The sequence below is a fragment of the Chiroxiphia lanceolata genome, chromosome 1 (genome assembly GCF_009829145.1).
Source record: "Chiroxiphia lanceolata isolate bChiLan1 chromosome 1, bChiLan1.pri, whole genome shotgun sequence".
NCBI classification, from domain to species: domain Eukaryota; kingdom Metazoa; phylum Chordata; class Aves; order Passeriformes; family Pipridae; genus Chiroxiphia; species Chiroxiphia lanceolata.
In genome coordinates, this window is record NC_045637.1 from 111,860,355 (window position 1) to 111,880,414 (window position 20,060).

At 37.6% G+C, this 20,060-nt stretch overlaps 1 protein-coding gene across 3 annotated transcripts in view; it reads left to right on the top strand.

The window, feature by feature from the left end:
* Positions 1-20,060, top strand: part of CPNE4 (copine 4) — a 228,719-nt gene that overhangs the window by 161,209 nt on the left and 47,450 nt on the right. For all 3 annotated transcript variants that reach the window (XM_032684440.1, XM_032684449.1, XM_032684432.1), the window contains exon 8: positions 13,489-13,587. In XM_032684440.1, coding sequence (XP_032540331.1) covers positions 13,489-13,587 — 99 coding nt within the window. The remainder of the gene's footprint in view (positions 1-13,488; positions 13,588-20,060) is intronic.

Here is a 20,060-nt window from a genome sequence, read left to right on the forward strand (position 1 = left end):
TATTTTTCTTTTTATTAGCACAGTAAAATCACAATGATTAACTTATTAATGTAGTTTTCTTATGTCTTTCTTATCTGTCTGATGGGGTTTCCTCTTCTACTCTTTTATAGGGAAATCTGTTTCATTGTGCTGAAGGATGTCCAACTCCCAAATATTCTGCTATGAATTCTTTATTATTATTTTTAAAATGTGGATTTTGACATGTTTTTTCAGAGCTTTTTCTTCCACCTCCTTTTCACAGTTCTTAAAGATAGATACAGTTGTGCTTTACATAAATGCATGAAAATATATTTATAAAAAGTGGCAACCTATACAGAGTCAATGTGCAAACATATCATGTGGTTTGGGAACCTGGGAGAGGGAACATGATGAAATACGGGAGATATTAGAAAATCCTGTTAGTTCCAGTTGCAGTTGTTTCATAGGATTAACTTTTGTCTTGGATCTTTTTTCAATTACTTTTCTTCGTGGGTAGTCTTCAGAAAATATCTGCTGACCAGGCAGAATAACCACTTTCTTCTGCTTGAATATGTTTCTCTGTGTAGGGTCTCTTTTTCGCTGGTAGGTTATCATTGTTTAATAGCTAGCGTATTGATACACGCACGTGTTTTACTCTACTTCCTTTAATAGAAGTGAGATAAATCACCCACATTAATAGGAAATAGGGTTTATAATTACATTAAATTGAATGTTTGATTCTTCTTCCATGGGTAATTATTTTAATGACAGCTTCGTAATTCACCTAGCAGAGTAGTGAAAGAATGTCCGCACCTACATGATTTTCCTGAACGCAAAGGAAATTGAACATTAATCTGACAAAATGTTAACATTAGGGAATGAATTATCAGCTCAGTTTAGCCAGACCTCTTTTTATTCACCTTCAGTTATTTTTGGCATAATTTTGGTCATTTATGCAATCTAAGGCATCTGATTGCATATTCAGAGAAGATACTTAAATACCTGAGTACTGTTACTTCCTACCATTTATTTGAAGTACACAGATGAGCTATTGAAAGTCTGGTTTTAGAGTGATAACTCTACTCTTTATGGAAGTTCTCATTTTTCCAAATTACTGCATTTGTTTTCATTCTCAGAACACATGAGCCCTCTGCTAAACCCAGTGGTAACAGGCATTGATGCTTTTTTCCAAAACTGTTTGCCAGGTTTATATGCTATAAAATACTCCAGTATGGTAACCATACTATTTTTCTTGTATTCTTTGGTCTGAGCTGTGTCAGTGGGTAGTTGTAACTTGAGAGCAGGCATACTGAAATATATGGGGTTTATTTTTACAGAAATTTCTCATGGAATCGGCCATTTTCTTCCATTTATTCGCATTGCTCCTGTACACCCTGAAAACTGATTTGAAGTGCAGAGAAGGAAACAGAAAAAGGGCAGATATGTAAAAATATTTTCATTTTATCCTTTTATACTGTTATGCCATGGAAGTGTAAGTATTTTAAGTTGCTCTTCACATCTTAGTCATCTTCAAAAACAAAAAGGAGCTGGACCTAGGTTTTTTCAGCTGATGAGAGCTTATGGTGGAACGATAAGCAGTGAAGGTCTTAGCTCTTAATTGCCTTCAACACTGTAATTGCAAAGTCTTGCATGTGAGCAAGGCTTCACCCGCTGCTGTTAGGCAGCCAACTCTGGAGGCGAACTGTGGCAACTCTTCAAGAGCAGGCGTAAATGCTCTGCGACACTTCAGGGCAGGAAGCAGCAAATAACACTGTGCCAGTCTGAACTGCAGGGGTTGTTGAGATGGTGGAAATTTAATTGCTTGTGCTGGAATCAGGCCAGTAAACAGGGTCAGCTCTCTTGTCCTTTGAAGAAGTATTCTGGCACATCACAGATGCAGCAGCAGCACTTGGAGTTGCAGCGGAAAATTTTTGTAGCGAGCTTCGATCCCATCTTGAATGTAGAGGATCATCCCTGTACTGAAAAACCCACTCTGTAAACCTGTCACCTAAGGATTCACTCAAAGTCAGTGCCAGGCACAGTCCAGCTCAGTGTGTCTGCCTTCACTAGTATCTTCTGCTAAAAGCTTGTCTCTTTGGGCTAGGGTGAAGGTGTATCTGTGACACTTCATTCATATGGCACTAATGATAGCCATGTGTCGGTGTCTGTTCTTGGCATTGACCTTTATTTGCTTATTTTGCAGGAAAGAAAGGTGGTTGGATGCAGTATTGTTTTCAAAACTGCCAAGTATGTCGTAGAAATTTGATCATTCAATGGAACCAGAGAAATCCCAAAGATCAACCTGATATTAAATAACATTACCTCTTATTGTTGCTGGAAAACATGCCAAGAAACAGAATTTCAATAGGAATTTCTTTCTTGAAAATCTTAATGTTGGGCTTCTCACCACTGATTCTGGGCGTTTTGACTCTTAATTTTGCTGTGTTGGGCATATGTCAGAATTTTGTTGAGGTTGCTTAGTACCAAACTTCGAACTTTCACTTAAGTCACAATAAATTGCTCTCAAGCGAGGAACAGGATAAGCACAGCAACTCTTCAGAATAAATATATAATTTCAGAAAAACAACATTTTTTAGATGGTTTAGAGGAGAGAAGGAGATAAAATTAATGAAATACATTACTGCTTGCACATGCTTTACTTTGCATATTTGGCAAAATAAAATCATAATAGTGATTTAAGGCAACTACTTTTCTGTGTGCAACAGACTATTTGTCTCTTACTGTTACACTCACAGAAAGCTGTCAGATTCCTTCTTTTAGTTCCAGTATATGCAGCTGAGTTCCCTTATGAGTCAATGTTTGCACAACACCATGTTTCCTTACTAAAGAAGCAGGGAATGATTCATATAAAGCAAAATTAAGATACTATTTTAATTGTGAGAATGTATTATATATTATATAATATGTGTATACTATGCATTCTATATTTTATAAATCAATTCTATATCGTTTCACTAATATAGAATTATAATATGCTACAATTGTTCTCCCTAGGTGTTACAGCAAAGCACTCGACTACCTCATTAGGTTTAAGCTTTCATCTGGTTTCTAGATCATTTCACCCATGTGGTAACCTCAGTAGTTGTATTTTCCACAGCAAATTTTTTGCAAGTTTTTCTCCTTTCTTTCCATGCTGCTATCTTTATGTTCCTGAGTATTCCTTCAGAAGAGACTGCTGTGTTCATATATGCCCATACATTCATTCAAGTTTGCTAGTCATCTAGGGTATCTGGGATGCTGAGCACCTTGGGTTTCCAGTCTCTTTCTTCCTGAGATGTTGGACACAAGCCTGATTGGCAAATGCAAGAGCTCCCTCTGTTCATGTGCCAGCTTTCCCAGTGAGCTCACCCTCAGGTTTCCACCCCACCATACAACATTCTTGCTTCTACAAAGTGCCAAATCCATTGTTACAGAAAGAGAGAAACCCGAAAATATACAGCAGTTACTAAGAACTCATAATTCTGGGTTTATTAAACGTTTATTAAACACTTGAATGGATACAATGGGAGTACAAATAGGAAAAGAATTCTGTATAGATTTAGACAGGTAGTTAAGGTATTCTGTGAAAGTTTTATTTTCTACTCAGTACAAGAACAAAAACCAGAAACTAGGTTACCGTACACGTGCAAAAAAACCCAGAAAGATTTGAGCAGTTGCATAAAAAATATGGCATTTGTCAACAGTGTTACTGTTTCACAGTTTTAGCAGGTTTGGGAGCTCCCAGGAAACAGGAAAATATCTTCCGTTTAGCTGATATGTCATTTTTTTTTAAATATCCAGACACCGTGTCATGATCTGTATTTAACTCTATTGGAAATCTTCAATGATATGTTGGCACGGGAGCTTGTGGCAGTGCAAGGTTTTAGATCCTTCATGGAGATGCTTTCAGTGTCCATACGGGAGATGAATTCAACACTAAACACAGTATAGGAGATAAAATAAAACTCTGTCCAGAAAACTAAAAGCAGTGATGAAAAAAGCTGGAGGTTTTGTTTCTATGTATGTAATCTGTGCACTAATTGAGAGGAGATACATGGAGGGTTTACCCTGAAGCAACAGTGAAAACATTAACTGAAGCTCAGAATATAGGAAAACAAATAGACAAACAAACAACACAGCCCAGAAATGAGGCCTTTTCACTCAGCAATGACTGCTATAACAAGTGCAAAGTATTCAGTAGAAATTTCACAAGGATTTAAAAAATTGAATATGTGATTATGAGATAAGGAACTATGACCTTTATTCTCAGACCTTTACCCTTAAATTAAGCTTAGGTTTAACCTTTAGCATTGACCTCCTACATTGGTTTAGCCATTTCTTTTATAATGACCTATGTGCTGTCTCTACTTATATTTCTTCATTTTCCATAGGAAATGTGGTTTAGAATATTATTTTAATAAACATTTACAATTGCTTCATGTTTCTTAATTGATTTCTTGTCTGCTTGATACTAAAAACTTTTTATGTTTGAAACCTCTGCTGATATTAGTTTTAGAAATTATCCATAACTGGGAAGATCCATCTTCACTGCTTTTTATGCTATGTTACCATTCACTGAATAGAGTGACCAGTTCAGGGCCATTAAACCTGGTGCCGGTTGCCAGGTCATTCTTTTGAAATGACATCCAAGAGACATATAATTAACTCCCCCACTGATTGACAACAGAAAGAAGAGTGTAATCAGCTACTTTGTATAAACACTCATCATTATTACAACTGGTGTTTGGGGACAGATTCATGCTGCTCTGGTAGGGAAGAGCTTTCTGTACTCTTTCTGCCAAGTATCATCATCTTCCTTTCCTGACTGACAGACAAGGCAATGGCTGATTTTTATCTGCTGACTTTCAGAGTGCAAGATAAAGCTATCCTGAGCTTTTTTTAGGAACTGAAAGTAGATAGTGGGAACTGGATAGAGTCTTGTTCTGTCTGAGAGCTTTTTGATACACACCCATGAGTTATGCTAAATTTCACTGCTGTGCTTGCAGCTTCCCAAATAGTTACACCAGAGAGCCCTGCCAATGAGCAATGCCTTTTTTGGCTATGAAGGGAATTGTTAGTTACTTAGATGAGCAGAAATGTCAGATACATCTAATGAGAGGAGGCACTACTGGGTCAGTACACTAGTTTATCACCTCTTGCAAAAGTTTTGGAAGACATATTTTATTGCATAGCGACAGAACATACTGTGAACTAAAAGGAGGTATACTCATGGAGAAAACTAGCAGAGGCATATTGATAACCTCACAACAGGAGCCTTAAGGTAGTCTTTGCAGAAGTTTTTGCTGTTACTATATTTTGCTATTGGTTTGTCATATCATATGTGAAAAAAAGCTGTGCATTATGTTATGGACTGTGAAACCAAAGACATTCTCAAAAACTTGGATCTCATTGATTGAGATGTAAATTCACCGTTTTATATGTACTTTAAAAATGCTCCAGCCTGCTCTCTCATTTGTTGGACAACCAAATCTTTATGACCACAAGCAGTACACTAAAAACTTGGCCTATTTCTGTGTTGCATATTAAGTTAGTAGGGGTGTTTTGAATGAGAAAGAAAAAAAAATGCTGTTATTATGTTTTATTCTTTAAACATAAAGAAAGTGTAGTTTAATTAAATTTATAGGCATGCATTACAACTACAAAGACCTCTATTTTAGGCCATTGCAGCAATTGAAGTCACATCCATGCTGAACCTGATTAATAATTATTGCCTCTATATAAACTGAGGATGTTGTTACCTAAACCTGACTGTGACTGTAAAGCAGAAGTTTATTTATGTTTTTGCCATGAAAAACCTAGAGAGTCATTGAAAATCCAGTTATAAGTTTTCCCTCACATGATGTAACTTATTATAGCATGTTTGTTTCAGAGGAATAAATATGGGCTTCACTTGTCAGCACTGAAAGATCTGTGTTTGAGGCTCCTAGGCATCCTTGTAATACAAATAAGGGTAATCAACAAGCTGTGGTTTTAAGTAATTGGTTTTGAAATGACCCTGATGATTCTTGCAAGCTGTGAGCTGTCAAGAAGGGGCAACACCCAACTGTGAGGATTCTCATCGTTTCTGAGCCACTGCTGTTGTAGCAGCATCAGTGGCATCTCCTTCAGTGGTGTAGAGAGACTGGTTTGGTGAAAGTGGTTCTGTCGATGGTCCCTGTTGTCACTTGTCAAGAACTGAAACAGTCTGAGGCTGGCGTCAAATCAGAGCTGTCAATAAAAATTACTCACTCATTTTGATCTTGAATTAGAGGACCTGCCCCTTCTTGGAAAAAAATAAGAATTCTCCTTCCTTTCACTCTTCTCTCCAGGCAGATAATTTTAAAATCAAATTTCCCTTGTGTTTAGATTCACAGGCAGATTATTTTCTTTGTGTTTTAACTATCTTGGCTACTATAATTACTGCAGCATGTCGAAAGGAATGCTGAATCACTTGCCATTACTCAAGAGGAAGCTATCAATGCATATCTATCTTGAGTCTCCTTCAACAGGCAGAGGATCTGAGGCCAATACAACCCTATCAACTTTTAACATATCAATTGCCACTATCTATGTACAGGAGGTACAAAGCTATTAGTGAAATCCTGGCACTTGTTGAAGTTCACATGAAAAGTCTCTTTGCCTGCAACAGAGCCTGTGTTTCCCCTAATGTTTAAGGAGCAAACTCAGCTGTGCTGCTGAACTGGTATCAGTCTATTCCAATTCAGCAAAACAGATGTGGTTTTCAAAAAGAATGTCGCTCTGCAGTCAAGAAAAAAAACTTTGAAAGTTGCTTCTACTTTGGCTTCACAGAAACTGCACATAGCCTAATAGCGTAGGGTATGAGCTGTTTCTCCTCCATTAGTTCAGGGGTTTTTGAGTAGTCTAGTTTGGAGAACTGAGTTAATCTCTCTGAGAAGAAAAAGTTCAAATATGTTATCTACAGTGCTCTGAAGAAGGATTTACTTCAACCAGTGAGAGCCTTGCAAGAAACATTGGTTCATTTCAGCTGCTTCACTCTATTCTCACTGGAGGCCAACTTCAGAGAAAATCTGCAATGAGACATAAAAAGTTTATTTTCACTTTTTGGAGAAGAACAACTACTGAAAACAGAAAACTCTGATAACCAGCTGGATGAAAAAAGAGTGAAGAATTTCATACACATCAGAAAAGACCAAATTTCTGTACTGTGATGTTTATAAAGTAAACTTTGGCTTTGGAACATCATGATTACAGAAACACGATAACTTGAAGTATTTATCTTTTATAGTGAAGATTTTGCATACTTTTCTTGATACCCAAGTGGAGAGAATGGGTAAGTAGTGGATAAAGGCTTTCCTATAAAAAGACATTCTTTGAAGTATTTCAACTAGGGTATATATACTTTAGGGAGGTACAGTAGAATATTTTCTTCATTATCAAGTAATAATTACCCTGATGAGAGACAGACTGTTCCAGAAAAATCACTTTAATGATAAAGTAAATTTCTTTTCTGGGATTTTTTTTCACCTCCTCTGGTTTTTTTTGAATTTGGTGTGGTTTTCTGTTACGGGGTGGTTTGGGTTTTTTCTTTGTTTGTTTTTTTTAAGTTTTCACTGATCCTAGAGGATGAACTAAAGAAGGATTTCTGGTTTTAACCTTTTGCCACCTCATACCAGCTGCAGCTCAGAGTGATACTAGAAGTAGAGCAGGTCACCAACATTTGCCTCAAGACTTCGTTTTGTAGAGACATAGTAAGTGTCATATAAACTCTACCTATAAAAATTATTGTGATGTTATTATTGTTCAGAGTTAATTGGTAAGAATTTTATGACTGACTGAGTCATAATTACTTAAATACATTACTTAAATACATTACTTAAATGTAATACAGTTAAGTCCAACAAGGAGCATGCTCCTTCTTGCCTTGCCACAAGGTATCTTGTTCAAGAAAATGCAAGGAAAAACCATCCAAGACAGTTTCTGCTCAGAATTTAAGCCACCCGTGGTCAGTATTCCTCCCCAACACCTACCTAGGGACTAGAGGTAATTAATGGACAAAGATAGTTCTCTTCCTTGAAAGGTACCCCTTCTGCTCCTTACTGAGTGTCAGGGGATTCATGCTGAGCAACACAGAGTAAAATCTCCTTTTTAATGCAACAAATGAACTAGGATCTCACCTGGATCAGAGCCAGATCAGAGTAGGGAGCCTCCTATTCAAGGGCTGCTCAAGGCTGCTGCCTTTCTGGCTTTTTGGCACTTTTGCTAGCATGGAGCAGCTGGAGAGTGGACCAAGGATTTGGTTTTCTCTCCCAACCAAGCCAGTATTTTTTGGTCACAAGTTAGTGAGACGTTTTAAGTTAACGAAGCTCTTAGATTGTCAGGAGAGCTATCTAACACTCTCCCTCTCCAGCTAGGTGGCAAGGTAGTACCAGCACATGCCATACTAACATTTCATAATTGTACTTTGAGCAGACACAGAGCTGGAGAAACTCAGGCTGGCAAGACTGTGAAATTTATATTTTTTTACTGGCTTTGTGCATGCAATAATCTGCAGTGTCTGGTCAGCTGAGGCAAACTTAAATGGATTGTTTTCAAGAAGTACATTTCCATGGCTGGCTGTCAGCTGCCTCCTGACACGATTTAGTCAAAGACTGTCTTTTAAAAACTAACCTTCAGAGCATGTTTTGGGCTGGCTCATAAATTGCAAGGTTAAGTTCCAAGTTTCGCTATTAGCTATGCCGAAAGGTGCTGCATAGAATAGTTCTCTCATCATGAAAACCTAATAGGGACAAATCACTTGAAATATTTCTCTGAAGGTATATAGGGAAAATAACCTGCAGACACCCATACAAAAATGCATACTTAAAGTAGCCAGTCTTTTATATTACTTAGTTTTCTTGGTGGTTAAAGCTAGATAGGATGGTGACTATGGGAAAAATTATTTTATGACAATTGTGCTAGAATTTTGCTGGCTCTTATATTGAGACTTGGCACACCAATTTCTAGTCTCCACGTCTTTTAATTTCTCACAGAAATAAAAATTTGAAAATATTACAGTTGAGTTTGGATCATATGATAGGTAGCAATACTTTCTTTGCTGTTGAATTATCAAACAGGAAAACTGCCTCAGTCCATGGGAGATACTGGATAGAGAAATTGGTTTATTTCTTATCTAGGCATCATCACATCACTGAACAGATGATCAATCAGGATTGGCTGGAACTGGAGTATGGTTCAGGTTATATTTTTGTGAAATATAACTAAAATCAGAAATTGCGCAAGTGAGTTTTTTGCTCACTCATAGGTAGCAAGATTAATCTATCTGTCATCTTCTGGGAAGCATTATGAAAATCAGCCAGAGAAGCCTGTGCTGTTATAGCTCTAGTGCCTATGCAATTTTTCTTGGATGCCCTTTGTAGTGAGAGTACTGGCAAAATCTAATCTTGGTGAAAAAATTGAAATAATAAAATAAGGGAAAATTTCCACCCGCATCCACCTGAAATATGTTTTTGTTTTTAAAATGGACCTTTCTCCCTCCTTTTTCCAGTGAAAGGTTTGCTTTCAGCCAGGAAAGGAAATCTTTCATTTTGTGGTATTTACAAGAAAAGCTGAAGGAATGATGATGTGGATACTCAGAAGTGATCCTCTGATGACAACTGGATCTGCTGGTTAGCTCTGTCAGGCATAGCACCTTTCCTTGAGAGGGCCTGAAGGAGTACTCCCTCTCCCTGCAGTCAGCAGGAATTTTGGGGAGGAAGGTAGAATCATCATGCCAGTCAGTGCTATTCCATCACCATGCAGCATTAGTAGCAGTTTTTATTGCCTGTATTTGAGCTCGTAACCAATAAGTAGGAGTCTGAATTCTTTCACCAGTTATCTGAACACTGATTTACCAGTATTTAAAATTAAATGTATGGAAAGCCTCCTTAAATTAATGAGACTTTTAATAGAATGTAGGTATACTGTTAATCATCTGCTTAAGCAACCTCTAAGAGTACAGACCTAAAGAACACATTAAGGTTTGCTTAAAGATAAAGGATGGTTTACATTACGGAGGATTTGATTTAAAGAGTAAATGGGGCCTTAAAAAAAAAAAAAACCAACAAAAAAAAAAGACAAAACCAACCAACCAAACAAAACCACTTTAAAGTATTTCATAGGGAAATAATACTTTGGTTATCACCTCTGGTCTCTACCTGATTCTGGATTATTTGCAAAGATCCTTCCCTGCTTATTTTGTCTGTCTGAGTGTGGTTTTATAAAAATGTCTGGACCCCAGTATTTATGTTTTAGAAATACTTTTGATATACCTTTGAAAAGCAGAATCATTACTGTGTACCTAATGTTTTTCAGACAGTAATAATTAATTTCTATGGCCAGATGTGAAACTCTGGGGAAAAAAAAGAAGTCATAATGGATGTACTTGCAGAAATCCCTTTTCTCCCTTAGCTGTAATTGAGCAAATGGCACTAAGATAATACTGTAATTGTTAGCCTTTTCCATGAAGCCAATATGAAAATTAGAGTACCATCTGGCTTTCTGAAAACTAAAGTTAGAAAACCTCTAGTTGAAAGAGAAAGCAGTTGGATCCCTGATGAGTGGACATTTTATATGTAATTTAACTTTGCTCATCTCCACTTAAAATTCTAACCACAAATGAGCACTCACAGCTTTTCCCTCTTCGTAAGAGTTGGGTCTCTAATAGAAATTTTTCAAAGTACCTTTTCCTGGAGGTCTCTGATAACCTTGGGTCTGCTCTTGTATTTATGCTCCAGTTGAGTTTAAAGACCAAACCTGAAAAGTAAATCTGGTTGGAAAATTTCATAATAAGGGTTCTCTTTTTTTTGTTTGTGAAATAGTTATTTTTTCAAAAACATTTTTTCAAAAGTTGCAAGCATTACTAAAACTATAATTTTTGCAAATTTATAACAATTTTACTGTGACATTTTGACAAATCTTTTTACTTAGTATTACTTTTAGGTCTTAAATAATTCTTGCAACCCTTACAGAAAAAAAAGTCATTTTAAGTCATGCTTCATCTGTGAAATCCATTTTTCCATGAAATATTTATAAGTAATTTCAATAAAAGATGACCAATTTATATTAGCAAGAAATTTCACGGAAAAATAAAATGCAGCTGCTTCAACCTCTGTGAAACAAAAACAGTTTCGGAAATTTTTTCATAAATCAAATTACTTTTTCTTGGATTTTTTTTTTTGTTATTGTTACCAGCTCATCTAAAAATTGTAGTTGATAATAAGCATAGAGTGATTATTAGTGAAGATTTCATCATAAAGAATACTCCAAGGCTGTTAGCATTGAAACTGCTGTCTAGTTTTCTTCCAGGAAGCATTATCACTATCAGAACCAGAAACCCACTCTTACTTTATTACTCTTCTGTAAAATTTAGCCTATAAGTAAACACGCATGAGAATTGCCCCTGTTTTCCCTCTACCCTCCACCCACCCCTTCAATGTCAAAACTGCTGAAAAGTACCTCCAAGTCTTAGAGCAGAATATTTTCACATTTCAATCTGGAGACTTTCTTTAGTGTGGGATCCCTCCATAAAGAAAAAAGCAAGTAAAATTGCAGGTGGCAGGATGGAAAAGTAACAGAGGGCTCAAGAGCCAGGTCTTTGCCTGACCCATGAACTGTTTCAACTGATTAATGTCTGCAGAAATAAGAGTTATGCTGGTACTCTTTCCTTAAGACAAGGAAAGAGTCTTACTACACATTTTCTGTATGGATCAGAAAATTTCCCTTTGTATGGAATGAAATCTCTTCCTGGGGCTAAACGGAACAGTGTTGAAAGTTCAAAGGAAAGCTAGAGTCATTACAAAACAGAAGGAACCTAAATAATAATGTGGATGGTGGGTGTAAATTTAGTGAAATCACCACCTTATTTACTTCTACAAAGACAAGTAAGGTGTCTGGGCACATAACAGAGTAATAAGTTCAGGTAATCGCCTTAGATGTGGAGATCAAATACCTTCCAACCTATACTTAAGTCAACGGCTTCACATGGACAAACATTTATGTGGAAGAGGCTATTTATTAACTTATGGCTGTGGTGGGAGGATGTTAGGTTGTTTTAGATGGTCTTTCTCTTGAAACACTTTTTGTCTATTTGTTCTCACTGAAAGAATTCAGTCATTCTGTCTGTCTCAAGCTTTCTACAGAGTCTTTCCCCCTACACTCAAAAGGGATTGGCCATAGTGCTCACATACCAGCTTTGACAGGATTATTTGGGCTAGTTAGAAAGCACAGCTGGTGGACAGAGAAGTCTGTTTCAATAAATTCCTTTTTCTGAAATATTTAAAACTCAAAATACAGTTGAGATCTGATGATTTCAGTTTCCTTCCCTGGCCCCTTTGGACCAGGCAAACTTCAAATGGCTTAAGGAGTCTGAGGAGCAAATCTTGTTCTTCCTCTTGTGTTGTCTGACCATCAGTGCTGGGTCAAAAGGTCTGAGCCTCACTGAGACAAAGCAGTCTGCTCAAACCCACTGGTTTTAAGCCTGGTATCCCACTGTTGCTGCCCCACCACCTCCAATTTTGTTTATTTCCTGCCTTTCTCAGCAGGGAGCTCCTCTACTACTCCTGTCAGCCAAGTTCTCACCCCACACCCACTCATAGATCTGTAAGACTCAGACCCACACGAGGGAGTCAAAGTTACCCTCAAAGCTATCTGATAGCTAGATGTCAGTGCACTCCTTATGTGACAGTGCAGATGGCTTTGAGGCATTTCTATTAAAAAAAGAAAAAAAAGAGAGAGAGATTTTGTAGTAGGATGTTTTCAGTAAAGGCCTCCTGACTCAGGCAACTTATGTGACCTTTATCTAGAGAGAACATGAGGTTGAATTTGGGATTTTGTTCTGAGCCCCTTTGTTGTCTTTGGACCAGTTTTAAAATTATAATAAAATTCTCATAGCTCAAACTCATTGAGAGATTCATCTTTATGCATGAATTTAGGAGAGAGTATCAGTGATGTTTGGTTTGTATAGTCACTGTTGAGCAACCTGGAAAACAGCCAAGATATGGGCACCAAACACTAATGTGTATAATTTCAAAGCCATTTCAGAAAATCTGTGTAACTCTTGTCTCACCTTCACTGACTGTAAAAATGAGAACAGTACTGTTTGCCCAAAGCAAGTAGGGTTTTTTGTAATAATTTATATTTGTAAAGTACATTGATGAGGTAAGTCAGGACAGCATTTGACAGTGAACATGCAAATATACATAATCCTGTATTTTTACACCTAGCAAAAAGATCTAGACAAGAAATCCTTTCTTTCTGAAATACAGGAACTTGCTTTCATTAGGCCAGCTCCATAACACATAACTGTCAACAGCAATATGTGTTGAAATTCCACTTGTCATTTTATTTTTATCAGGACAAGATTATGGTTTTAATATGTCTTGTGATTTCCCTTTAGATAAAACACTTCACCCAGTGTGTATCATAATTTCTCCTGTAGTATTTTTCAATAAAACCTCTTTTCTGTCTGAAGAAAAACATCCTTTTTTGTTCTTTTGCTATTTGTTTTCCCAGTGCATAGTTTGGGACTGGGATTCCAATGGAAAGCATGACTTCATTGGAGAATTTAGCTCAACTTTCAAGGAAATGCGAGGAGCTATGGAAGGAAGACAGGTAAGTGGAAACCACTCAGGCAATCTCAATATGTAAGTTCTGTAGAGCAGTGTTCCTCAGACAGTCCTGTAATAATGCAGGAGACACTGCCTCAATCATCTCTCAAAAGTTAATTTTTGTGTTGATCTCTCCCATAGGTTTTACTGTTACCTGGATAATCTGAAAATGCAAAAAAGCAGTCTTTCCTGTATTTATTTCCATGCCTGAAATACTTAGGGTCTTTTTCTAGTCCCCATTCTATAGGCATTTCTTTCCACTAAGATTTATTTCCTTTGAGCCCAAGCATATTGTTTCTATGAGGGGCTGTGCTGCTGTGATAAAACAGTCTGGATAGTCAAAGAATTTCTCTACTGGCTCAAAGGCTTTTATTGGATGAGGATCATGCTCCATCTTTCTCCATTTCTCATGTACTGCCTTCATTTCTGCCAGCTTTAACTTAAACCCATCATATTGAAACTAATTGGTTTCCTAAATATTTCATGATTTACAGTCCTAAGGGAAAATGAAATTGTTAGCTTATTAATAATTTCACTTCTTTATCTCAGCTTGATCTTTTGAAACTGAAGTTGATGGTAATTATTGAATATGATAGATGATTTGGCATATCTAATTTCAGAAACTGTCACTTTCTATTATTACTTACTTCTAAAGGTGTTCGTTTTGATAAATTCTCTGAGGGGGAGCTATAAACATTGAATCTGCTGATAATTTGTATTCACTGTTCCATAGTGATCTCAAAACCTGACACAAATGCCTAATAAGCTTTATTTGGGCTTTATATTAAGGTTCTGTTTATGTGTTAATAGAAACCTAACACAGAGTCAAAAGGTGTTTGATAAATGCTAAGCAATCAGGCTATGCCATAGGTCAATAAACTTTTATTGGGAAGAAATGCCAAGAAACATTCTTTTCAATGTTTTCTTTTGAAGTTCTTAAAACACACTAAAGTTTGGCAAATGTTGCTCACGTGTGTAAAATACTGTTGATACATATCAGTAATATATTACTCCATTATAAATAACTTCTGAACAGAACCTGAGTGCAAATGAAACCCTGTTTTGCTCTCTCAAATTAAGTCAGAGGATCAAAACTTTAACCAAACAGAATTTGAATGGAGATAAAGAGGTAAACAAATCCCAGAATGAATAACATTAACAACACCAGTGATGTGACAACACTCTGATTTTGTATAGAAATACCGATGGCTGAGGAAGGGACTGTGTGAGAGTGGTAAAGGGTGTGTATTTTCAATGTAAATGTCTTCAAAAAACCATAATGGTCCTTCCCAAAGAGACAACTTGTTGGCCAAGACAAAAGACTTGTAGTCCAGAGTGCCAGCACTGGCTCCGAAGGATAAACTATATATTCTTTAATATGATGGAGAAAGTGGGTTTTTTTCATCCCTATATAGCAAAAAGGATGATTACTCTTTCAGAGGCCTAAGAAGTTAATACAGCCATTTGTCAATTCTTGTTCTAGGTTGACACTGCAATGCTGCCCAGGAATGTTTTAATGTTACACTATGCTTTAAGTTCTCGAACCTTTGCCTTGCTAAGGGCCTGCCATTTGCCATTTGGCAGGTTGCCTTTCACCTGCAACACTGCAGTCTTCCTCCACACATCTAGGGTGGTGTGCCATTATTTCTCCCTTGTTCCTCTCATTCTGTTGTTACTGTGCAGTTATTCTGTGCTCTTGCACCTGCAAAACCTGATGCTGTTGTTATAGCTAGTTGTCATGGGACACAATTGCCACCAATGTGAGCATCAGTTTCCCTTCTTCTCTTTTCTAGTCCTTGTTTTATAGACTATTCTAGATAAAACCAAGATTTAGTGGATAAGATAGTAAGTATTAGTCATTTAAGTGGCTGATAAATAGTGGCCCAAAAATATACATGCCCATGCTAGATGGCTCTTGCACTTGATGAAAGCAGACTTTGATGAGCACTAATAGCACGATAGGCAAGAACTAGCAGTAGGAAATTTGAGGAGATTCTGGTGAAAATGACATGTTACTGAAAAAATATAGTGATCATGTGTTTTACAGGAGAGGTCATTCATGTTGGAAGCCATGTCACTTGGCTGGATCCAGAAAAAAATTTCCCTGTCCCTTTCTCTATCTCTGTGTCCCTCCCTCATCCTATCTCATTTTTCTCTGTTCTACAGAAAGAACTATTGCTGCTAAAGGCAATATATGCCATTATCTGTGCACCCCATAAAAACATCTTCATACATAGTTTATGTCAACAACCTTACTGCAACGTTAAGTAATGTGATTAGCATTTGTCAGTTCTTTTCTTTAGTTTTAGTCTCCATAAAGAAAAAGCATGTGCAATTGAGTGTTTGCTTTGAATAAAGCAAATTGAGGGAATGACAGAGGAGAAGGAAGGTCTTTTGCCTTCAAGTGGATGTGTTGCTAGGTATTTCTGATAAGGAAGGCCACATAAAAGAGATGTAATTATACACGGGTGAGGAAATTGGTAGGTTAGACATAGTTCTTTGTTCCTAGAAGAGACCTTTTCATAGCCTTAGACCAGAAAATATTGCTTTTCGGGTAGTACTCCTTTCAGTCAGAGGAATAAAACTGCCAGCTACATCCTTCAGCCCCCGGCATTAAGCACTCTTTCACATAGCATCACAACAGTGAGTGTCAAAGATGAAGACCAAAATGTGAAATTTCATCTCAGATGCTGTGAAAGCCAGTGTAAAGAGCAGACCCCAGGCCAGATGTTGCTGTTTGAGTTGCTAAGGAGACACAGTGAAACTTCTTCTGGTTATATTTTCTTTTATGCAGTAGACTTTACAGCCAGCTGGAGTACTTTGCCATAGTTCTGTTAAAAGATAATCAAAAGATAATCAAAACACCCTAGTGCCAACTAGGGTTTTTCACTTTCCCAGGCAACTGGAGAGAATAGAACATTCATCACTGACAGGGGATCCAGGAACTTTCCTTAAGCATCAGCTGTAAATCTGTGCAGTGTTAAAGGAGGTTACACCAATGACACAGCTCTCCCTCTCTGCCCATCAGCAGCCTCTGTATTGGTTGGTATCAGCACCACAAGTTGTCATAAATGTGTTAAGCAGTAAGAGTGGGAGTACCATAGTGTGTGCTGGGAGCAGGAAGGACTGTGTGTCCTTATCTGGATGATTGATCGCTTCTTTTGATCAGGGCTGGCATAAGTAGTTTATGAACTTCTTTTCTAAATATGGCAGGGTTTGGATAAGATTCACAAATCTTGAATTATGAGTCCTTCATAGTGTCAGTTGCTTCTCCGTGACTGAAAGGCCTGAATTCTGGGAAACCTGGCTGGTCTTTCATTGGTGGGACAGATGAAATCCATTTACACTGTTTTAAGAAGACTTCCTGATCATGGACAAGCTCAGGATAATGACTTGATGTGTGTTTCTCTTCCATAAAAATTACCTTTTGGTCACAGACTGTTATATTTTGACACCTAGCCTATTTTCATACTGACTACCATAAAAATTGGCCAAAGACATCCTTTTGTTCAAAGGCACATCTGAAGTAGTCATTGCATAAACGAGGGTTTAGTGGTGAACTTAGTGGTGCTGGTCTTTTCCAACCCTGATGATTCTATGATTTCTAAACCTTCTGTTAACACTTTTCACCATTCCAAAATTCATTATTTACTCCTTCACCATAATCTTAACACAAGAAAGCCCAGTAAGAGTAAGTCCATCCCTATCTGTGAGATTTTATAATGAAATACTAATAAATACTTTGAGTTTATTGTATCTTAGGATTTTTTCCAAATGTATATATAATATATGTATTTTAATATGTGTGTACAGTGACAGTTTTATAAGGTGTTCTAATATTAATCTATCAAAAATATTTGAACAAGAAGAGAAAAAGATTGAGATTATAAAAATGTAAATACTATTAAAGCTTATCATAGTTGAAAGGAGAAATCCTCTACCAGTGAGAAAAAAGGTCACCTTTTATTTTTTTTTAATGGAGGCAATAAAGCCAGAGCGATTTGGCTGGGGGTGCGGGGGGGAAGGGGGAAATCCCCTGGATTCCCATGTAGCATGGGAGTTATGTAAGGGAAAAATCTGTTCCTGCATTACATAAAAAATGGATGCGTGTGCATATGCACACACACAGAAGGAAAGAGGAGGAAGAAACTTTGCTGTACTTACCATATCCACTGACATTCCCACAAGTTCAGGGTGTTATTAGGGAGGTGAGGAGAGCTGCTGAAGTGCACAAGATTGGATGGTGTCTCAAGGGGATCTGGACTGGATTCCCCCCTTTGCCCAGGTAACTGTCTATAACCCTCACTCAGGGCCTTTGCATCAGGTAGCTCTTCAGAGAACTGTGAGACCTTTAAGCCTTTGGTAATGGGTCAAGGAGTTTGTTGACACCAACAGACAATTCCATGCCTAGTTTTATCAGGAGACAGCCAAGTTCACCCAGGGCTGTCTGCAATATCAGCAGCTGCTGCTGGCCCCAGACAGGGCAGCAGAGGCCTCAGTGAAGGGTGCAGCCATGTCAGGCACCTGCCAAATCCCTGTGATGAGGCAACCAATGGCAAGTTTCCAGAGGAGACCTCTGATTGTGATTAAAAGCAGCTCTTCTCCCATGGTGGATGTATTTCTGGGACAGAAAGAGGGAAGAAAACCCACCCTTTCCTCTTGCCTAGAGGGATGGCAGGAATGAACTAGCCTTTCAGACAGGAGGTGATGCAGTTCACTTAAAAGTGCCTTGTTTTTCTTGAGGCATCAAAATGAGATATAATGCTGCCTCCCATTGATTGGGTTTTTTTGCCCTGTCCATTAAACCGTGGTTCCTTCTTTGTCATTTACAAACTATACAATTTGTTGCAGCAGCTATACAGGAAGGAATAAGAGAGAAACAAAAGAATTGCAGGGAAGGCAAGATAGCATGCCAATGCTAACCCAAGCTTTGCCACAGCTTTCTAGCCCTTTCCTCATAGGACTGACTACCCAGTATCCAAGTGTGCAGTACAAGCACAGTGTCCCAGAGAAAGCAAGTGTTCTCTGTCATTTTTCTTGCCTTAGGGTACATGAAATTCTCCTGACACTCTCAATTCTTTTTCTGAATAGTTTGTGCTATTGATGGACACATAGTGGCCAAATTTTGGGGGTTTTTTTGCCTTCATTTAGTCACCTCCACTTCCCTTTGCTGGTGTGTGGCATGGGTGCTTGCACTGTTTGCTTTTCTTTCTCTTTGGAATGTTTGGTAAGAGAAGGAGTAAAGATGTTTAGAAAGGCAGCATCCTTCACTGCAGAGAGTAACATCTCCCATTGAGGGATCTGTGTCTTGTCATCACAGACACAAGAGGATTAGGACCTTCCAGGTATCAGCATTAGTTTACTGACTCTGAAGAATAGCTGAATGGAGTTTGTTTTATATTCAGAAATTCTCCCCATAGCGGTTTAACTTTCAGGGTATAAAAGAAACACCAACACAGCACAGTCTTGGGATTTCATTACCAACATGTGCACCATTACTTAAATTAACAAGAAATAGGTCAAAACCAGGTTGCTTTCTGTTTCAGATTCACTGTGTTTGACAGGGAAAGAGCTTGCATAGCCTAGAGCTGTCAGGCATTTGGAGGAAATGCTAAGTGACTTTTAGAATGACGAATCCAAACTTCACAATGTTTACCATTAGTGTCAGATTGCAGACTCTTGCATTAGTTTCCTCTCAACTGAAAACTTAATTTAAGAGCAAAAATGAATCAATAAAAAACAATGTCAGATACCAAATCAATACTGGGAATGTAGGAACAGACTGGAAATTGAGGTTGGCCCCACAGTGAAAGCAAAACATTTGAGAATTGTTTCTCGATATTACTTACCTGCTTAGAGCTGTATTCTGAACTCTGTTCTCATTAGAAAAGCTGGAGATATAATAAGACCTGTATAGGGAATTTCCTTCAAATGATGCTCGTGACATCTTTAGCTTGAACTGTGGGAATTACCAAGGTCAGAATTGGATCTTGGTTGGTAAGTGAGTATTGAGTTTTATGTAATACAGTCTTCTCCCTCCTCTCCTATTATTTTCCCTTCTTTATAGGATCATCAACAGATTTAATAGATGCAAAATTGTTCTTTCTTTCTGTTTTCCTACTTTCTAGAAATTTTCCCTTTGCTGTTCTTCCCTTTGCTTTATTATCAGTCAATGATGTTAGTGACTTGCACATAGAATATTTTAATGAGCTTTAGATAGTTGCTCAGAATTGTTATCCATATGTCTCAAAATACATTGCAAGATAGGGGAACATTCATAATTGCATTTTACAGTTAGCAAAGGGAACCTGAGAGGTTGGACACAGGCACAGATTTTTTCTCCCCTGAAGTAATGTTTTGTGCCACTTTAGTCCTTAGGTATTGTAAACTTTGTCCATATACCCATACCATGAACATAATGTTTTTCAGGCTTAAATAATCCTTTTCCCAATGAGAGAAATTATGCGCATAGTATAT